The sequence below is a fragment of the Grammomys surdaster genome, unplaced genomic scaffold (assembly GCF_004785775.1).
Source record: "Grammomys surdaster isolate TR1022 unplaced genomic scaffold, NIH_TR_1.0 322, whole genome shotgun sequence".
NCBI classification, from domain to species: domain Eukaryota; kingdom Metazoa; phylum Chordata; class Mammalia; order Rodentia; family Muridae; genus Grammomys; species Grammomys surdaster.
In genome coordinates, this window is record NW_021604741.1 from 835,239 (window position 1) to 857,408 (window position 22,170).

At 43.3% G+C, this 22,170-nt stretch overlaps 2 protein-coding genes across 4 annotated transcripts in view; one reads left to right on the forward strand and one right to left on the reverse strand.

Moving 5' to 3' along the window:
• Positions 1–22,170, reverse strand: part of Stab2 (stabilin 2) — a 172,966-nt gene that overhangs the window by 71,520 nt on the left and 79,276 nt on the right. For all 3 annotated transcript variants that reach the window (XR_003712742.1, XR_003712743.1, XM_028778048.1), the window contains exons 25-31: positions 20,610–20,768; positions 18,896–18,991; positions 17,723–17,818; positions 15,256–15,303; positions 13,687–13,823; positions 12,919–13,033; positions 9,722–9,799 (exon numbers count right to left, since the gene is read on the reverse strand). Coding sequence is in view for 1 of the 3 variants with exons in the window: in XM_028778048.1 (XP_028633881.1) it covers positions 9,722–9,799; positions 12,919–13,033; positions 13,687–13,823; positions 15,256–15,303; positions 17,723–17,818; positions 18,896–18,991; positions 20,610–20,768 (729 nt within the window). In the remaining 2 variants the exon portion in view is untranslated. The remainder of the gene's footprint in view (positions 1–9,721; positions 9,800–12,918; positions 13,034–13,686; positions 13,824–15,255; positions 15,304–17,722; positions 17,819–18,895; positions 18,992–20,609; positions 20,769–22,170) is intronic.
• On the forward strand, positions 411–3,902 carry LOC114629914 (activity-dependent neuroprotector homeobox protein 2-like). The gene is made up of 2 exons (XM_028778041.1): positions 411–1,738; positions 1,796–3,902. The coding sequence occupies exons 1-2, from the start codon at positions 438–440 to the stop codon at positions 3,900–3,902; spliced, it is 3,408 nt and encodes a 1,135-aa protein (XP_028633874.1). The 5' UTR covers positions 411–437.

The following is a 22,170-nucleotide window of genomic DNA, read 5'->3' on the forward strand; positions in this document are numbered from 1 at the left end:
GGAGGCCAGGGGAAGGGCTGAGGTGTGAGGAGGCCCGTGTCTGATTGGAGGCCAGGGAAAGACTAGGGTTTGAGGAGGCAAGTGACTGGAGCCTGGAGGACTGTGGTGTGAAGATGCCCATGTATTGTTACTGGAGGCCTAGGAAAGACTAGGGTGGTCGGTGTGTGACTGAAGGCCGAGGAAAGGGCTATGGCTCAAGGATGCCTGTGTGTGACTTTAGGCCAGGGAAGGGCTATGGTGTGAGGAGGCGTGAGTGTGACTGGAGGCAGGGGAAAGGGATGTGGCCCAAGGCAGTCAGTGTGTGACAGGAGGCCCCAGGAAGAGTTGAGGGCATGGTGAGGGAGGTTGTAGGAGGCAGGTACAGGCCAGCTTCCCATGGCAGAGAACTTTGTCACTGAGGCCGAGGCTCCCTTATTGCAGGGCAGAACATTTCAAAAATGTTTCAAGTTCCCGTGGAAAATCTGGACCACATCAGAAGTATGCGGCCATGGGTGAAGAGCGTTCTTCTGAATATTGGACTTGCCAGCTGCAAAGAGTTGTTGAAGGATCTTAAAGGCTTTGATCCAAGTGACAGGTACTTTTATAATACATCTTGGCCAGATATTGCTTCAAAGGAACTTGTCAGAAAGAAAGTGAGATACCGTACCAAGCCATACTGCTGTAGCCTCTGCAAATACTCAGCAAATGTGCATGCTTCTCTCAAAAATCACTTGAATCATTGTCATGAAGATGAGGTGGACCAAGAGCTGCAGATCCAGTGTCCAGATTGCTCATTTGCTTCTCGTCCTGATGTGGTGAGCAGGCACTTCTGGTTGTTCCATGAGCCTGATGAGAAACTTCACAGCCCCAAAGAGAAAGTTCTGGGCAATGGGAAGTCATTGAAGGGTTATGTGAAACAGTTCACTTGTTTAAAATGTAACTTTTCCAACACTTCCTTCTGTAGCATGAAGAAGCATGTGCTGATCACCCATTTTCATTCTTTACTTAATACCTACATTGGCCTTCAAAGTAAAGAAGACCAGCAGCAGCCAACAGCTGCTACTCTTTCTGAGGCAAACACTCTACCACCTGAAAGATTCTACTGTAAAAAGTGTAGTGCCAACATGAGTACCCAGGAAGAGCTGATGTCCCATATTTTAACATCAGATCTACACAAGAATTTGGAGAATAAGTTGAGGTCTGTGATTTCAGAACACAACAAGAGGACTGGGTTTCTGAAGCAAGTGGCCATTGCTCCGAAGCCACAGGCAGACTTGTCCAGACCACCAAACAGCAGTGCTACACACAAAACTGCTTCAGCAAAGCCACCTTGGTCCCATCTTGCCTTGTCACAGAACACTCCAAGTCCAGCCCTGGTACAGCCAGTGACTTTGGCCCAATCTGTGACTTCTGCCAATGTACAGCCACAGATAGGGGTCCCAGGCTCTTCCTGGAGCCTCACCCATTGTAGATCTGATGCTACTGCATCCCGTGTGAATTTAGTCCCCAGCCCTCTACCTGTTAGCCAGACCAGCCTCACACTGCAGTCTTCAGCTCCCTCAACTGTCATTTTCTCAGGCAGGATTTCACCTAATAAGCTTGTAGACCCTCCTGTGCTGCCTGTGAGTCAGCCACTTAGGCCTGTGAATAAGTCTGTTGGAATGAGTAATCTCCCAGTGAGTCAAGCCATCCAACCTGGAATTTTACCATTAACACAGCCCATGGGGTCTACAAGTCTACCTGTGGGTCCTCCAGTTAGATCAGTGGGGCTTACAAGCAGGCCAGTGGAGCCCACAAGACCAACCAGGCTAGGTACCCCTTCTGGTCTTTCTGTCAGTAATGGGGTTCTGCAGACCACATCACCAAGAACTATTTCTGTGAGTCAGGTGGTCTCATTGGCAGTCCTTTCTGAAGGTCAGATGACCCCTGCTTCTGTGATTCCTGCAAAGACAGCAGCTTCTGGGGTTCTTCCCACTGGCCAAGCAGTTCAGTCCAGGGTTTTTCGTGTAGGTCATTCAGTCGCATCACAGATTCTCCCCTCTCGTCAGACAGTGTCCTTTAGGGTTCTCCCTGCAGATCCGTTGGGAACATCTGGGTTGTTGGCCCCCAAACAGCTGGTGGTCTCAGATGTTCCTGTAAACCAGGGTATGAGCTCTCGTAGTCCTCTGCTTGGTCACCCTGTTACACCAGGAGTCCTTCCTGCAAGTCCACCAGTTAGACCCATTGTGCTTCAGCACAATCAGTCTGTTGGCCCCAGTATCCTGCCAGTGAGCCAGTCAGTGAGAGTTGAAACTTCACAGAATACCATGTTCCTCAAGTCAGGCTCTAGTTTTAGGAAGCTCTTTCCGACAGGAACACAGGTTAATGGGAAGCCCATTTACTTGCTGGACCCCATTCCTGTCACTCTGCCTATTCCTCAGGGTGCTAGCCTCATGACTATCACTCCATCCAGGGGGCCCAACAAATTCCTATCGCCTTATGTGAGTACACAGATGTCCAGTGCTCTACCTAACTTGTCTTCCTCACAGGGGCTGGTAAGCACTGCAGACCGGAACGTATTTGTTCAGGTCTCTTCACCTGAGGTCAGACAGACCAACCAATGGAAAATCTGCCCAGTTTGCAAGGTGTTCTTTCCATCTAATGTCTACCAGGCTCACATGGAAGTGGCTCACAAACAAAATGAGTTTATCTCCAGTGAGGAACTTGAACCAGTAAAGCTGGCAGTGTGTGCACCATTTCTGAAATGGACAAGAGAGAAGGCCATGCGTTGCCTCTCCTGCAAATGCTTAGTTTCAGAGGAGGAGTTAATGTATCACTTATTTACACATGGCTTGGGGTGCCTGTTTTGCCCATGTACTTTCCACAACATTCAGGATCTTTTGGAGCACAGCAGAATTAAACACCTTGGGAGGAAGAAGCTGCCTTTGGATTATAGTAACAGGGGTTCCCAATTAAGCCTGGATGCTAATGGCAACCTGTTGTTCCCCCAACTTGATTTCGTCATCAGTCTGCCAAAAGAGAAGATTGGAGAACAGGAGATCTGCCTGGCTATCCTTTCAGGGATATATTCCACATCACTGGTGCCCTTGTATGTTAAGGTGAGGCCTCAGGTTAAGGCTGTATCTAAGCTCAGTGAACAAGAGCTGACCTGTCCCCTCTGTTTGAGCACATTCATTATAGCCGATGCCTACGTGTTACATTTGAAGGACAGACACCATATTATTCCAGTGGCTTATACAGTGCTCAGTTCTCCTGCCTTCAGGTGTGTCCATTGTTGTGGAGTCTATTCTGGAAACCTGACTATGGCAGCCATCTCGCTTCATTTGCTGTATTGTGAATATGCTACTAAAGGCAACAGCTCAGATCAGCAAGTTCAGTCCAGTTTTGTCGAGAGCAGTGAACAACACTTTGTTAATGGGGAAAAGATTCTTGATTCTACCTATTCCATAAAAAGAAAGTGGTCAGATGGCCATTTCAGGGAAGAAGACCATAGGAGGGATGGGAAAGATTCCTTGGATGTACTAAAGGATAATGCAGCATCAGATCCGGAAGAAGGGACTAGTGCTGTGCCTTTGAAGAGACAAAGAAATGAAAGCACAACTCCGGGACTAGTGGTCAATGATGATTTACTCCAGATCCTAGCATTAGATCCCCAAAAATACAAAGACTACCATGAGAAAAAAAAGCAGTTTCTTAAAGACTATTTCCATAAAAAACCATATCCTACCAGAAAAGAAGTAGAACTCTTGTCTTTATTCTTGAAGATGGAAAAAATTAATGTGGCTTTGTTTTTTGGAACAAGAAGATATATCTGCTTGAAAGCAATAGAAGTCCACAGACCCTCAGTACTTCTAGGTTTTGATATGTCTGAACTTAAAAATGTTAAACACAGACTGAACTTTGAACCACAACACTTAGTTTAAAGTCCTAGACAGTAGTTTGTGCTGACTTTGGTACCCTCCTTTGCTCTTTGTTCAGGAATACTTAGGTTAAGAAGTAAATGTTACTCCAAATGTACTGATTTATGTAGTTCAGTCTCTTAGCAGTTATTCCTAAGTGGCCCTCACACCCTACCATGTGAATTAAGTTTTTGTATTCCATATTTCTTTATTACTAGTAGCTTCCAAATGATAAAAACCTGGAAGTCTACAAATACTTATCTTTTCATTTTTGGAAAATTTTGCTTGTTTGTAAATAGTTAGTTGAAAGTAAGAGCATTGTTTTGGAACATTAGAGGCAGCAGCCAAGGACACAGCAGTGTTTAGAGAAGAGGGCACTTTTGTTTAGAAACAAAAATGTATTTCTAAGAACACATTTTTGAATATTAACTTCTGTTAATATTTGCCTACCATATTATAATTTTGATTTATATTTTCAGGTTTGTCCTGAAAGTTTAAAAAACATAGCTCATAGAAAAACTAAATGTTTTCATTATTAAAAATATTCCCTTCTCAGGGTCTGATGTGTAGCTCATAATGTGTTATTTTATAAGTCAAGTGTTTGAAGGGGACAGGAATGCATTCCCTTGTGAACTTTATAGTGACAAGTAATTTCTCCATTAAAAGATAAGACAATTTTTAAAAGCACCTTTAGAATAGACTTTGAAAAGACACACAAAGAATTCTTTCTTACTTGAACTACTCATAAGCAAGTAAGAGGAAAGGGCCATGGACTCATGTATAGAATTCCTGCCCTTGTGTGTGGATCCTTCCTGAAATAGAGTACAAGTTTCAGGATTAGGGTGAAAGGGTTAGACCAGGAAGGTTGTCTTCATGGTTGGAGTAACTTAGTAGATGTGTTACAGTTGGGAAGATTGGATTTCCTCTGGCCCAGGTATCCAGATGAATAGTTAAGGCATTACTAAGGAATCTGTGTTGTTGTATTACTGTTCTGTGGATGTCAAACCCTCTGTTTTTCCGCTCAGTATAAAGCACCAGCATAGTGCATAGTATTGTAGACCAGCCAGCTTAGGTCTGGAATTATTGCTTACCCATCCCTATCCCACACCTCTGGCAAAACAAACCAACAAACCCAAATCTACTGTTGAGCAAGAGAGAGTGCTCAGGAAGAAGGAACACAGAGAGGAAGTATACTTGGTTTTTATTCTGAGGAAGGTGGTAATTGTATCTTTTCCCTATTGGCTGGGGTTTGAACCTCTGCTAGTCTGAAAAGTGGTGCATAAGAAAATGGAGGAAGGGGAGAGGAGTTTCTGCTCCGGGAAGGAAAGGATCATTGCTTCAGGCAATTAAATTCTTAGAATAGAAATAGGACCTTTGAGTAAAAAAAGTTTTACTTGAAGTGGGGGGGGGGGGTTTAACCTAAACACAAGTTTTATAGTATTTGCTAGAAAAAAACCCTTATTTTATATTTCTTACAAATCTGTCCTCTTTTTTTTTTCCTTTTAAAACACTCTTCTCTTCAAACTCATTATGGTTTTCTTTTACTGCCCTATCTTGGAATAAGAAACTGCCATGGGGAGAGAGTAGTACCTGTTTATTAATAGTTGACTCAACTATCCTGTGTTAGGTTCCTAGTATTAAAAAATAGTTACATCTATTTCATTAGCATGGTTTAAGGGGAGCCCACTTTCCTAAGGGTAGTTCCTCTGTCAGGAGATCGACCTATTTGCTTTTGAATGTTCCATGGAATCATTGCCCTTTGATGTGCAAAGGAGGAGCTTGTCTTCTTTCAGGTGAAGTACCCAGGGTGTGGGACTCCAGGAAATTATTACAGTGTTTCTATGTGGATTTTTTTTAACTGTAGCATTTGCTTGTAATATTTGTAACATGCATTTAGGCACTTGTGAATCTGCTGACTATTGGTACACACTAGTCAATTCTGAGAGTTTGTTAGACTTTTTTGTTACTGTTTTTTAAATCTATTTTTAGAGTGTTTATGGTGAATTAAAATTTGTTATACCACTGCCAAAAAATAAAGTTTATTTTGGAACACAGTCTTAGACATTTCTTTTACATGTTGTCTGTGGCCAATTTGGTATTACAAAGGCAGAGTTGAATAGTCACAGAGATCAGGAGACCTAGAAATTTAGTATTTGCTCTCTGGTTTTTTTTTGTAGATTGTTTCCAGCATCTAGATTAGAGGAAGACAAACATTTTTGAGTTTTTGGAAGCTTTCTTCCTTGGATCACTTCTTTCCTCCTTTTATCCTCTTAGGTTTTTATCCTGTCTTTTAAATATTTTACTTACTGAACTTCATCCTATATTCAAATGAAATGTTCCACATAAGCTCTCCTAATAATTCTTAACCTACGACAGCTACATTTGTTCCTGATACATCTGTAGTAGACCTTTTAGATGCTGTGAAGAAACTGGCTAAAGGAGACCTTCATCCCTTTCACCTCAGGCTGGATACAATTCTTTACATTACTCCTTTATTTCTTCTGTCCCTTCCTTTGATGCTTTGTAGCTCCCTGATACGACTAGCTCATTTCTGTACAGCAGTCCTGGCAATGGGACTAGTCATTGTCACCCTAAATCAATTCTATGCCCACTTCTTCTCCAATCCACTGTTTCTTCCTGTACCTCAACTTTCCTAGAAAAATCACGTGGTTTTACTTTTAACAATAATTATTTTCCAAGTCTCTTCAAGAATGCAGACAGCAATTGCATGACAATAAAGTTAAGACTCTCCTCCTGCTATGTGACCTGAAGACTCCCTCTTCAATGGACCCAGTACTTTCTCTGACAAAGACCCTCCTCAGCAAAAAAAACAGCTATAATGACCCTGCCCTACATTTTTATATCCTCTTAGAGTTAGGGATGATAGCTAAAAGTTCACACTTCCTAGTTTCCCTTGTGGGCAGACCAAGCAGCTTCAGAGTTAAGGGACTATGACGTAGTAGTTTCCACCTATGTCAGGGTCTGTAGCCCATCATATGTAGCATTTTGACATTTATACAAATGGGTGACAAGATGGTCATGAATAAACATGGTCCTACCTGTGCTCAGTAGTTCTAAGTCAACTTGACAAGCTAAAGTCATCTGATACGAGGGAATCTCCATTAAAGATCTTATGCCTCCATAAGATCAGCTTGGAGCTAGGCCTGTAGGACATTGTCTTAATTAGTGATTGATGGAGAAGGGCCATGCCCATTGTGGATGGTGCCATCCTTTGGCTGGTGGTCCTGGGTACTATAAGAAAGCAGGCCTAGCAAGTCAGTAAGCAGCACCCCTCCGTGGCCTCTGCATCAGCTCTTGCCTCCAGGTTCCTGCCCAGTTTGAGTTCCTGTTCTGACTTCCTTTGATGATAAACAATGATATGGAAGCCTAAGCCAAATAAACCATTTTCCTTCCTAAGTTGCCTTTTGATCATGGTGTTTCATTATAGCAGTAGAAACCCTAAGACACTACCTAAAATCAGACCTAGCTAGCCTCTCTTTCTTTTAGCCTTCTGTCTCTACAACTTCCTCAGTAATAGGGCTGGGGGTGGGGTGAGGTGGGGTGGGGGACTTTGGATTAGATAGACATGACAAATTTGAGAGCTGTGAGGAGATGGTCTGCTACACCTTGATGGATTAATGTTCATGTTGCAACAATATACAGACTTTCAAAAAGCTATTCCTTGAGGAGTTAACAACTCCAGATGGGTACAAAGCAAGCAAAGTACTGTGGGCTGGGCTTCACCTCCACTCACCCGTTAGCTGCACCTTTATGCAGCACACAGCCTACACAGCCAGACAGTGGTACTAACAAAGGTGCCATGATACCAGTTGACAAGAGGAGTTCTTGAGGGAGTAGCACAATCCAAGGGCTAAGAAGAGAATAATCATGAACTTTGCACATTCACGAAAATTCTGCCTTAGCCCAGTTACTTATCTTGGGAGTGTTGCCTCATCTTTAACATGAGAACAATATAGCATTCACCATTTTCGTGTTATAAAAAAACAAAAGGGACACCAGGTGAGGGTTGATACTTGGCATAGTGCCTGGAACTTAATGGATTTTCAAAAATTCTAATTATACATAGACCAAGGTGCTGGTTCTCATGAGGGACACAGAGATGCAGCCACATACCTCCAGGATATAGTCACTAAAGAGTCTCAGGAAACAGGCATCAGTATAGGATAATTGGTGGTTATGCCAAACAAGCTCTATATAGGAAATCCTATAGGATTTCAAAGGAAGAAGGAAATCAAGCCAGCATTTACTGAGGGCTCTTTAGCGGCAAACCTTAAAATAGAAGGTGTTATTTAATCCTTACAAAAGAAGATAAACGAGACTTGTAGAAGTTATATGACTTCCACAAGATTATATAGCTAGTCAAAAGCTCAAACCAAGGCTACTACTTTAACATATATTCTGTAGACATAGGCTGTGTGGGAAGGCCACAAAAAGGTTGGGACTTAATATCCCATGGTAATAAGCTCAGAGTAAGAGGTGGGTTGAGGTACCATCTTACTAAGGAACTTGTGTCCATTTAAAATATGTAAGAAGGGAGGAAATGTGAGTATGTATGTATTGTGTTCTCTGAGCTTGGAGCTCAATATTTCAAACTGGTTGGCTAAAGATTTTTCTATTCCCCTGTGCTGGAGATTACAGATCCGTGAAGCTATACCTAGCCCTTTATTTGATACTGGATGTCTGAATTCACCTCTTCAAGCTTGTGTGACAAGCACTTTACCTACTGAGCCCAATCTTATGGTTTTTTTAATTAATTATTTTATAAAAGGATTTTAGTACTCTGAAAAGCTAAGACTAGAAAGAAAAACTATTGATAAGCAGTGTCATTTGGAATCATGTCTTGCTTAAAAATGTTGTGTTTAAAGCCTCTGGATAATGCAGAAGAATTGCAAGGGCTTTGAAAAACATGAAGTCTTACAAATAGTCTCTCTTTTGAACAGAAATAGTTGAATTAAGGGTTTTGAAAATTGAATATATAAATGCTAAATGAGAACAATTTTAATTAAAATGCAATTTATTAATTGTTCCCCTAGCCTTCTACCTTCTGAACATTTCTAGTGTACTAAATATTTCTGTTAAAATAAAGATCCTAATCTAATAATTGGAAATTATGGGTTAGCTTATGAACCCATTTCCCAATTTTTTAAAATTAAAAACATTATTTATTTATTTTATGTGAGTACACTGTTGCTGTCTTCAGACACACCAGAAGAGGGCACTGGATTCCATTATGAATGGTTGTGAGCCACCATGTGGTTGCTGGGACCTCTAGAAGAACAGTCAGTGTATTTTAACCACTGAGTCATCTTTTCAGCCCCTCATTTCTCATTTTTTATTCTTTTTTTTATACCTATGAATACTAGTGAATTGGGACCTATGTAAAAAATGAAAATCTTACAATAGTTTTTTTGTGCTTTCCTATTTTTTTCTCTTAGGCTTTTCTGTCCCTCCCATCCCTCCTTCCCCTTTTAGGATTCGGTATCAGGGAGGGAAGTGAATAGTGATAACAAATTGCTTTTCCCTTTGCCCTTGATTTTAGACTTGTGCCTCTTTCTTATATGCAGAGATCTTTGTTTGCATATACAAGAGAGAATATGTGGGGCCACATATGGCAGAAGCTCTGCTGCAAATACAGATAGAGTGAGTTATAGCAAAGTCTGATTGAATGAAGAGAGCCTCCATGAGGTTCTAGAAAAAACAGAAGCACATCAAACAAGAAGCTCCTTTAATACTAAGGATAAGTATGCTTTACTTGCCCAAACAGCACTGTATAGGAAGACAGAGGGGAAACGGCTCTGCCTATTGGGTAGGGGCATCTTTACCTTGTTGATGATATGGACCACCCCATTTGTGGCTGCATTGTCACCGTCCACAATGGATGCCCCTTCAATTGTGATATTCTGCAAGTGCAAACACAGTGGGAAGGTGAGCATACTTGAGGGTTGCGTTACCTCTCCAGTTTCTACTTTTTGAGCAGCAGTAGCCACAGTTTTGGGCCATGAAATCCTTTAAATTGTGATACGTTAGATATCACAAATAGATAGACATACATATACACACACACACAAATAAAAAGATGGCGTTCTTTTACATGAGGGATGTACTCTGATTGTCAGGTCTACTCCACTTTCTTTTAGCTGACTAAAAAGTATGGGGAATACACACAAAGCACTGAAGAGAGAAGGTTCTATTAGATCAGTAACATGGACATCAATAAGCCAAGGAGGTAGCCTAGGGCATCTCCTTCCTTAGCTACCCTCACAGGGAACCAACTTTTGCCTACATTTTGGTCTTGAACTTCTAGAAGCCTTCAGAACTATGAGGATACCAACTGATGTTAGAGACCCCCTAGTCTGTGGTAAGTTTTTGTTAAAACAAGGATCATAGCACACTGATATAGACAGTGCCAGTTTACCAGTCAAGAGCAATTGAGCTCCAGTCTTTTTGGTTTCTTCTTTTTTCCCCACTGGGACCTCTGTTTGCAATTCCTCCTGGATCTTAGGGAGCAGGACACTTGCCTGTGAGCGTGGACGTTCCATGTAGAGAGGCTGTGGAAACACACTAGCCCATCTCTCATATCTTTTTTTTTTTTTATTAAAACGGGATGTTTTTCATTGTATTAGACACAGGAATGAAATTAAGAAAATGCATTTGATGGCTATCTTCTTTAGGTCAAGGCCTTGATTGATCCATTTTGAGACCAGTATAGCCTGTGACATGCCAGGGTGGATGTTAATGTAGCTAAGAAAATTGACGGTTTGAAACACCAATGAATTAGCCTGCTTGCAGTAATCACACTATAGAGTATACACAAAATACTGCTGTAAATTAAAAAGAAAATTAACAACGACACCTACCTATTGTGTTAGTATACCTTGTAGACACTGTGCAGTGGTCTAATTAGGATGCTTAGGTTCTTATCATCCTAGGATGAGAACATTCAAATCCTCTCCTCCAGCTGTTTGATTGATTTATCTGGGAGCACTGGAGGTTAAATGTAGGACTTCATGAAACGCTCTCCCACTGAGCTACATCTCCAACCCTCTTTTTACTTTTCATTTCAAAACAGGGACTCACTAAGTTGCCCAGGCTGGCTATGACCTCACTCTGTACCCTGAGAGGCATTGAACTTGTAATGCTCCTGCCTCAGCCTTTGGAGTAGCTGGGATCACAGTTCACAGCATCAAGTGTGGTTCACTTACTTGATTTACATACTGTAGTGTTGTTAAGCAAGCAGTACATCCTGCTGTGCAATACTCCATAGGATGTGTTCTTTTTCACTAGCTGTATCTTTGTACCATTATTTTTTATTAAAGAATATTTATTTTTTGAGACAGGGTCTCACTGCATATCTCTACTGGGCCTGTAACTTGTTATATAGACCAGGCTGGGCTTGAACTAACAGAGATTCACCTGCCTCTGCTTTTCCCAGGGCTGGAGTTAAAGTCACGTTGCATGACGCAACAATTGTACCCAAAATCTTTATGTCAAATTTTTATTTAAACAATTAAGGATATGACATGGGTGTCATTGGAATTTACAAAGACTTACAAAAGAAGATTTATAAAATATCCATAAAACCACACATTCAAGTTTTCCGCTTTCTACATCAGTCAGTGAGCCTGCGGTTTAGCCTCTCACAATGGATTCTTTTCCTAGTGCTTACAGACTGACAGGAAGCTGGGAAGTTCTGAGCCATTTCTGCCTGATGAGTCATGGCTGCAGCAGTCCCTGCTGCCTGATAGAACCCTCACTCACTCAGTTACCTCATGAAAACACTTTGACCCTTGACCCCTCACACTCACAAAGCCACACTTCCCACTGAATGGTATGTGACTCCTTGACAAGACTCCAGGAGTGGCAGAGAATGAGTTTCTCTGAAGCTCTACTCTTCCACTGCCCTGGCTCTAGCACCAAGATGCATGCATGTGCAGACTAGGCACTCACTATAGGCTTGGAGTTTAGTACTTATATGACATCTAGTTACTGGTGATGACTCCACCAGGATCTTAGTTAAGTATACATTAGAATGAATGAAAGATGTGGCGTTGACTACTCTTCTTCCTTTCTGGGTGATGTCAGCTTGCTGGTCTGCATTTTGTATTACTGCTTCCAAGAACTAGTCCTTTTTGCCTTTTTATTAAATTTTTTCATACAATATATTTTAATCATGTTTTTCCTTTTTCCCAACTCCTCCCAGATCCTCCTCACTTCCTTCCTCACCTAATTTTATGTTCTTTCTGTCTTTAAAAAAAATACAAAATGAAAATAGAAACAAACATAAAAGCAGAATGGTAGAAAATGTTCCCCTCTGCAAACAAACAAACAAACAAACAAACAAACAAACTAACAAAACCCCCAAACCAACATGGGATTATTTTTTGTGTTATTCAACAACTCCTGGGCATGGAGCCTGCCCTAGAGTATGGTTGATAGATTCAGTGACACTGCATTGGAGAAAACTGATTTTCCCTTTTGTGATAGCTAATCTTCAACTTGAGAGGATCTAGAATCATGATAGAACAATCCCCAGAGCATGTCTACAAGGGACATTTTAGAATAGGTTAATTGAGATAGGAAGACCTACCTAAAATATCAGTCCATGGGCTGGAGTCTTGGACTTCATAAGAACTAGAAAGCTAGCTGAGAACCCTCATTAATCTCTCCTGACTGTAGACAGTGTGACCATCTGCCGTCAGCTCTGGCCATCATGACTTCCTCTCAGTGATAGTCTGTACCTTCAAACTGTGAGCCAAAATCAACCCTTAAGTTGCTATTGTCCAATATTCGATTACAGCAATGAGAAAATTAATGAATATACAGCTGTAGCCTAGTTTTCTGGTTTTTCCTCTTTTTTTTAAAGTGTGTACATGTGCAATCATTGTTGCAACTGGACGATGCTCACACAGGCTTCTGCTCTCTCTATGTACATATCTGAAAATTTCCATCACTAAAAATCAGGAAGGATGACATGAGTAAATGTATCATTCTCTAAACGTCTGGATGATAGAGTTCTTACCCCATCTGCCTTGTCCAGGTGAAGGAAGCTTCCCTGAAGGGACGTCGCTAGCATGTGAGAGGATGACAGGGTCTGCAGATCAGCCACTCCGTATGTGCCTCGTAGTATGTGGTATCTAAAGAACAGGTCATAAGGGTCACAATGTCCATGCACACGTTTGTACCTCTAAACAGAAGAGGAAGCTCTGGGGCCTGATTACCATATTCAGACTTCATTCTCCCATACTCAAACGTTATATTCGCCCTTGCAGAGGTCAGCCTTAGCTGCAATTAGCCATTAACCACTCTGCCTCACTTCCCATATCTGTCAAATGGGAATAATTGTAACACCCATCTTAGAGGTATTGGGAGGGTTAACTGAATGATATTCAAAGCACATTGCTTGGTTTAGCAGTGGTTCTCAGCTTGTGGGTCACAACTCCTTTGGGTAGAGTAACATCAGATATCCTACATATCAGATATTTATATTACTATTCATAACAGTAGCACAACTACAGTTATAAAGTAGCAACAAAAATAATTTTATGGTAGGGGGTCACCACATGTAGCAGAAACATGAGGAACTGTATTAAAGGGTCACAGCATTAGGAAGGTTGAGAACCACTGATCTAGAGTCAGTTGTTAACAGATAACTTTTCCTGACCCAGGGGAGGGTTTCTAGGAACATCCTAGGAAGTGAAGGATCATGTGGCTTCTTTATACTGAACTAAGGAATGGTCACCCTGGATGGCAGCCATATAACATGGAAAATAAGGTAAATGACACCCACTTTATCAAGGCTGGAATATTGTTCCGTGACAACCAGAAGCTTTTCTCAGTCTGGTCCATGTTCTCAATGGCTTGCTGGGATGGCACAAGGACAGTGAGATTGGAGGTGGCAGCCAGCATAGACTGCAGGGAAGCATTCTGAATCACAGAGAAAAGAAAGTGGCTGGAGTACTGTTAGGGACGAGCGGGCTGACATATGCTGTCAGAGATGATGGCTTCCCATGTGATGCAGCTCCAGGAATGCTGAGAAGACAGTAGGCTTTCCCTTCCAAGTCCACCTGGCCATTGTCTGATGACTTACATTCTCTTTTGAGACTCAGTCTTTTTTCTCTTTAATGTATGGATCTTTATAACCATACAGATTACCCTGATTGGGCCATACTTTGTCATTGCAAGTCTGAATGAAAAGCCAGATGAATAGTCTTGCTGGGTGTATATGTGTGTTATGTGCGCATGTCCATGCACACAAAGGACTGTGCTAATTCTTCGATGTCTTCAGAGTAAGACTGAGGAAGTTGCAGAGAATGAAAACCTGGAGCAAACTCAACAATGTCTCCTGCATGCCTAAAAAGGCTATTTTTACATTCAACAGTTAGGTGAAAAAAGAAATCAATCCAAAATAAAAACTGACTCCAAACCCCTAAATCTTGGTTTATAGAACTTGCTGATTTCTGGTGAATACTTCCATTGGAACTGATGTTAATTTCTAACACAACAGCATTTAAAGCAGGCTGGGGGGAAATGAGGCCTGTTTTGCCTACTACTGGGCTGGGTATACTCATGCAGAGAGACTGTGTGTGGTGTGGTTACAGGAAAGCCAACATACTGAGAGAGGGACAGTCTCTTGCCTTCTCTCAAGGGAGAGAGAGAGTTGGACACAGCCTCCTCTGTAGAAACAAGTGGTTTCTAGAATGCTATGGAACATACAGGGAGCTGTTCTCTGAGTGAATGCTGACTGAGCAAGACCTATTTTAGCGTATGCTTATTTAAAGGGACAAACACTCTTGTAACATTATCTGGCTAGGTCAGACACCCTGATCCATTCAGTCAAAGGGGATGGAGGTCCAGACACTGGGGCAGGGTGAGGTTAGACTCAATATGATCCTCTCCAGGGGTAAAGAGTAAGGTTTTTCAGTATGTAAAGCAGAGTTACCTGAAGTATATGAAGCTCCCCAGATGCCAACTATAAGTCCAAATCTTAATGAATTATGACATAAATCACATTAAGCTTCCAAAGAAAGAACCATGTGATAGATAGTGCTATTTTTGTGTATTTAAATTGCTTAGAACCCAGCTGCCCCACCTTAACCTGGACCAGCAGTTTTTAGCTTGGCTAAATAGGCTGTCTCTGGTGTCCAGACCAAGCCCCTGACTCATCAGATTGGAGTCTTCAGGGGTGAGGTGCCCACATAATTTCTAAAGCGCCAGCAAGGTGAGGAGCTGCTGTGCAGGACACTCCCCTTAGCCCTCTCCCCGACTCCCGACCCATTTCCAGTTTTCTACTGCACAAACTCCAGATCTCTAAAATGGTTTCTATCGCCAGTGCTAAAGTACAAATTCAGGGACTCACATTTATCCACTGGTAAAACGCAGCCGCTTCAGAGAGAAATGACAATTCCTTATGCATTTGTTCCAAGGAGAGCCGAAGGAGAAAGAAAACACAGAAACATTGTCTCAGTGCGGTTCTGGGCAGCCTGCACTGACCCTCTCGAACTATGCGATCTGCAGCAGCAGCCTTCCCAGGTTGATGTGAACCTGCCTCTGAGCAAGAGCTGCTGCTGGTTGCCTTCAGACCAGGGGCCTGACTATCCTTTAGAGCAGTGGTTCTCAACCTTCCGAATACTGCAACCCTTTAATATAGTCCCTCATTTTGAGGTGACCCACCCTCCACCATAAAACTGTTTTCGCTGCTATCTCATAACTATAATTTTGCTGTGCTTTTTGGTGGTCTTAGGTGACCCCTGTTAAAGGGTCATTCAACCCCCAAAGGGGTTGTGACCTATAGATTGAGAACTGCTGCTTTAGAGGTTGGGATGTCCAACCTTCATTTGACACTACAAAATGATGTTATCTACAAAGTTCACACTTGAAAACCTCAGAACAAAGAATAATTACAAAGGAAAAAACCCAAAAACACCAGATTTGAAAATATTTTACATAAAACAATTTTGAATTATAGCTATCTTGGTGTGCACAGGCCTATGAGCTACAGTTTGGACACACTTGTTAGACTGAGTTAAGTCTAGCTTGCTGGTAAGAAACACAGCCACCTAGGTACCAACAAGAGACCCAGAGCTTAGCAGCCTCCAGTCACAACCCGTATGGAGCTGCAGGCTGGCTCACAGGACTAACTTGCCTGGACTTGCACTGTGGTTTTGTCATGGCCTACAGAAGAAGACTCTACAGCAATAGGCAGAGGTCTCGAACTTCAGTTTGTTTCCATGGACGGATAGGAACATGGCAGGGGATTGGAACTGCTGGAGGGTTTGTGACACATACAGCGGACAGGTGAGTTCCAGCTCTAGGGCTAAGGGCAGCTTCTTGGTTTAACACAGTAAATGAGTGCCAATGAAAAGCAAAGGGTGGAACCTCCTTGAACATAGCAGGGCTGTGTATGTTGGAGTAGTGCGGACTCACACCAGCTTGGGGAAAAGCAAATGGAGTGGCTTTTGGTTACAAAGCTGCCAGTCCTAGAGGATTTCTAGGATAAAGGTTTCCTAGGAGAAAGGGAACAAGAACCTGACTGTATGAAAAAAACAAAAGGCATAAGAAAAAAAAATTGTCAGCTTTAGGTCTCAATCTTGCTAACTGTGGTGCTTATCAAAGTTGACACTGGCCAGCCAGGTTCTCCCAGAATCCCTTCACCTCTACCTGTTACAGGGTCTTCCTTGCTAGCATACCCTGCCTCCTTAACCTGAGCTCTCCAGCCTAGGGACCGGGCTACTCTTCTCTCAGCTTTTCTTTCTATATAATCCAGCCATTTTGGTGAATCTGGTCGTTTTGGCCAGTCTTGTGGCTCAGGCTATCCCTCTTGGATCGTGGCTTATCTCTCCTCTTGCTCTCGCTTCCTTTCTCCTTGCACGTGGCCTGCTCAGTTTGGCTGTGTTCACTCTGGACTCTCCCAGATATCTCTGCCTCTGGCTGTATTTAACCTTTTATCTACAATAAACCTCCTCCACCATACCTAGGTGCAATCATGTCCACCTGTTTATTTATTTCATTTGGCGACAAACTCCAGGATTTTGATTAAGTTTAAATGTGAGTGACCTAGGAAGGAGGTGAAGATTTTCATTCTTTAGACTAGAGTCCAGTGCTGGAGGACAGTGAGATGGAGAAGTAGTGTCAGTTGGGTGTGACCTGTACTGCATGGATAAAATACTCTCTACTGGTGGTTAATTCTTGGGCCTGGCACATGGACAGATACCAACATCTCAGGCAAGTAAGTGTGCTTAGCCTCTGTTTACTGACCTGTGGAATGGGCATCATAATAGCATTAACCCCAGACAATTGGTGTGAGGTTTAAATGAGATATTACTACATAAAGGACCTAGAAAGAACACCTGGTACACAGAAGACGTTTGTGTGCATCCACGAGCACGAATATGCGTGCTTGTGCGCGTGCGCACACACACACACACACACACACACACATACACACACAATGTGTAAACACAGGGCGTTCTGGGTACCCATGAGAGGCATGGAAGCCAATGGGGTGCTAAGGCAGTTATCCCATGTAGCCCAGCAGAGGGAGGTCAGTTGTTCGCTTGGGAAGTTTGAGACAGTTTGGCAAACAAAAGTTGTCAGGACTGCTCTCTGTGCAGAAAGTGCCAGATAAAAGCTGCTGTAGCCTGTGAAAATGAGGAAACCCCCAAACGTGAAGTGTCTATAAAAAACTAGCTGTCTTCATTTAAAAATCTCGTGGACAAAGGGTCTGCAGATGAAGCATGTCTGCAGCTGTCTGAGCTGACACACCTATTTCCCCGCTGTGTGTTCTCTCTGTGACTCTGCACCTGAGATTCTCACTAGGGACTTACCGTGAGCACATTTCCATAGCACAGGACACCATTCCCTTCATAGCCCTCTTGGCAAACACAGCTCCAAACACCAGACGGAGTAGACTGACAGGTGGCCTGAGAAAACCAAGATGGAGGGACAGCTTGCTTTCCTATCTAAGTTGTTAGACCTGGTTCATACGTACCTGTGAGATGCTCAGCCCTAAGATAAGAACTCAGAATTCAGACCCTGGAATCGTGTGGTAGAGCACTTGCCTAGCTCACTTGGTCCTGAGTTCTCATCCTCAGTTTTACAGGAAAAACTACAACAAACACCCCTGCAAGTTTAGCACTAAAAGGTGGTAGAAACAACCCAGAAATATCAGTGTTAGAGCAGGATACTCAAGCCTGCTGCATTTAGTCTCAGCAGATCTTTCTTTTCATCTCTGCCAGATTTAGCAAAAGAAAAATTTAACTCCAAAGAGAGTTACACTTGATATTCAGACAGACGATGAACATATAAACTCATCTTGTGCAATATTTTGGGCACACTGAACCTTTGCCCAAAACTTACTCTCTGTGGATCTTAGATTCAAATCCAGCCACTGCCTAGCATCGTTTCTGGCAACGCAAGCTGCTGCTTCTAAGCTTTGGGGTAGAGTGGAGATTGCAATAACTGTTTGAATTCTGCTTAGGGAAGCTCTTTGGAGGTGAGAGACTTTGTTCATGGCGGGGCTCAGGCAAGTAAGAGCTGTTAGGGTTTGGAGAAGACGTATCCTCCCCAAAGAACACCATGTTAAAAGCTTGCTCCGTGATGTCCAGAGGTGGGGGAGGGGCGACCAAATCATGAAGACTCTGACTTCATCAACATGATTTCATTGACGGGTTCAAAGTTTAGTGATGCTACTGAGACGGGCTCAAAACTTTTAGAGGTTGGACCTAGTTGGAAGAAATCGGTCACTGGGCCCACGCCCACGGGGTCGCGCTCCTGTCCACCATGAGGTGAGGCACTTTGGCACACAGTCCAGAGGCCACGCATCCAGCTGACCGTGCGTGGAAACTGTGGAAGCCAGGAGTCACACAAACCCTCTTCCTCGAGGCATTTGCTCAGGTATTTTATGATCGTGGCAGGAAGAGACCACATAACTTAATTTCTGTTCTTTCTTAAGAACTTTCCATGTGTTTAATATTGAAGGGAAACATCAGGTAACTCACCAGAGGGTGACATTTCTCTGTTTGTTCCAAGCATGAAATGACCGGTTCACAATCAACCCCGTTTCCTCGAAATCCTTTCTTGCACTCACATTCATTCTGCAATTCCAAGAACACAGACGGGATCACTGAAGCAAGTGCTCTCAAGCCTTGCACTCCATTACACTGAAAAGCAGACTTTGGAAACCATCGCCATTTAACCCTCCTAAAGACCAGAGGCTCCAGATTCCAGACTGTTAGTCACTGCACATAGTCAGCCACACTTGAGTCCATGGCCCTGCTACTCTTTATTCTCTAGGAATGCACAGGTAATCAGATGTTCTGTTAAAACCAACAGCCTTCCCAGGGATCCAAACAGTGATCATACTTTCCCCAGCCCTGGTTGTCATGGCCTAAGCAGCACCTATTGTGCTCTGTGGTGCTCTGAATGAGAATGGTCCCGTAGGCTCATATCTGAATGCTTAGTCCTTAGTTGCTGGAACTCTTTGGGGGAAGGATTAGGAGTTAGGAGGTGTGGCCTTAGTGGAGGAGGTGTGATTTTTTTGGAGAAGGTGTGTCACTGGGGTGGGCATTGGGGTTTCAAGAGCCCACACCAGGTCCAGTCTGTCTGAATCAATCTCTCTCTCAGGTTCCAAACTACAGATAAAATACATATTCTCAGCTCCTGCTCCAGCGCCATGCCTGGCCTGCTGCCATCCCCGCCATGATGGTCATGGACTCTCCCTCTGAAACCATAAGCAAGCCCCCAATTAAATGCTTTCTTTTCTAAGTTGCCTTAGTTATGGTGTCTCTTCACAGCAACCAAAAAGTAACCAGGGCACGACCTAAGTTACTCAGCACAGCGAGGCCTCAGCACTATATAAGCAGACATTGACCTGGAGGGACCTGGAACATCACCTGGGCTGTACTTCAAAACCTAATTTCAGGAGAGGACAGGGAAGTGGGCGGTACACACAATGGAACACGTTGTCTAAGGCAGAAGGCTTGTGGTGGAAGGCCTAAAGCCATCACAGGAAGCAAGGTTAGGCCTTACACTGTGCCCAGCCGCACAGGGAACATAGATTTCTCAACCAAATAATCTGAAGGTTTAACACAGTCCAGCTTTAGAACACAAGTGTGAGAAATTGTATCATCATTCAAAAGGGGCGTGTGAGAGAGAAGATCCTGGTTCTTACCTTCTAGGTCTTGTGCTCCTTTGACCTGATGGAGCACGCCTACACTGTTCTGGGGGAGGAGGGGTACATGGAAGACAGGGAGTAGGGCCTATCATTTCCATGGCCACAACCTTAATGTAGTCAGTTTCTCTGTGTCTCTTCTTCTGTAACTCACTAATTTGCAGGCGGTAGACTCTGCTTCTTTTCATAACATGAAGCCACTTAAAATTAGGTAACAATCTATAGAATGTTCTAGATAGATGTGTGTGATCCATGGGGGAGAGGGTTTGAGTGAGCCATATCTGAATTCTGACTGATGAATCATAGTGAGATTGATTGGTTTTCTGTGCCGCAGAAGAAATCGATAACCTCTCTGGTATCACAGCTCCTCTTCTATAAGGTGGTGACACCGATGTCTCAGACTCATATGATAATCAACCCATTCTTCCTACCACAACTGAGGGCAAAGCCATGGCAACTTCAAACCAAAGCACTTCTGTGGTTGTGATAAAAAAAAAGTCACAATCCTGCTTCCTCTTTTCCTTCTTTCCCAAGTTACCCACCTGCCCAGGGCCTACATATAAACAGGTGGCATTGTCGTGGCAGCCACCAGAGCTAGGCAACAGGCAGTTGTTGATCTCCACACAGTCTCTTCCGTTCCCTGTCCAGCCCCGCTGGCACACACAGCTGTATGTCCCCATGCTAGTTTGGGTGCATTCTGCCTGCAGGAGCAAGAGCAAAAGTAAGACTTCTGAAACCACAGCCGAGCTGTGTGCAGTTACCAAAGTCAGAAAGGATCTGGGAGAATATTCTAGAAACATATTTTCATGGAGTGCAATGGAAATTATTGAAATGCTTATTCATGCGAACATAATAAAGCAATTGGGTGATTTCAACAGCAAGATTGCTTGGAACTGGTCAGCTAAGGGCTATACCACTCAACACACTCTGTTACTGATTCAGCCAGAGACTGCTTTTGTTGATTTACAGAAGTAAAGGATCCTCAGGAACCGTAGTTGTCAACCTTCCTAATGCTGTGACCTTTTAATACAGTTCCTCATGTTGTGGTGATTCCCCCAACCATAAAATTATTATTTCTTTGCTACTTTATAACTGTAATTTTGCTAGTTATGAATCACACTGTAAATATCTGGTATGCAGGATATCTAATATGTGACCCTTGTGCAAAGGACATTTGACCCCCCCAAAAGGGTTGCAACCCACAGGTTGAGAATCCCTCCTCTGGAAGCAGGCACTGTGATTATCTTTATTTTACAGACAGAGAAAGAGGTGCCCCCAAGGTCACACAGCTACAGAGAGAAGCATGAATCTAGGGCGCCATGAGGTTGGGGTCCAGGCTCCTCTAAGCTGTACTGTGACTCTTGATCCAAGGGCAGAGTCACACATGACACAAACCTCTGGGCATATCAGTTTGGGAGCTTCTGCATTAGGTTAACTGAGATGATACGACCCACCCTAAATGTGGGTGGTACCAGAATAAACGGGAGAATGTGCTGAATGCCAGCATGCCTCTCCCTGCTTTTTAACTGTGGATTCAATATGACCAGCTACCTGGTGTTTTGGGTGCCCTGACTCCCCAAAGACTGTACTCTTGAATGAAGAGCTAAAACAAGCACCTTCTTCCCGAATTGCTTTTCTTAAGTATTTTGTTACAGCAGCAAGAAAAGAAGCAAATGTACATGGAGACCACAGGAGGCAGAAGGACTCCACGAAAGGAAGAGAGGTCCAGAGGTTGTTGAGGTCGGTGGGGCTCAGTCACTGGGAAGTCTGGTGGGCAGGACCTGGAGATGTGTCTAGATTTCATCCCCAGGCCCAGGGAAGTTCCTCAAAGGGATTAAGCCTGGGAGAAATGATATACTTTGCTTCAAACCACTCTGTACCTTGGGAAGTGCCGGAGGAAGCAAGGAGCCGACTGTCCAGCTGTGGCTAATGGATGAAAGTGATAAGGTGGGCGGTGGTAGCCATGGCGGAAAGCTGGTGGAAGTGGACGTAGTAACAGAAGCAAAATGTAGGCAGGTTCCTTAGTTCTCCCGAGTCTGTAAGACCACCCTAACCATAGCTACCTCACTGGGCCGGGATAACCATAGCTACCTCACTGGGCCG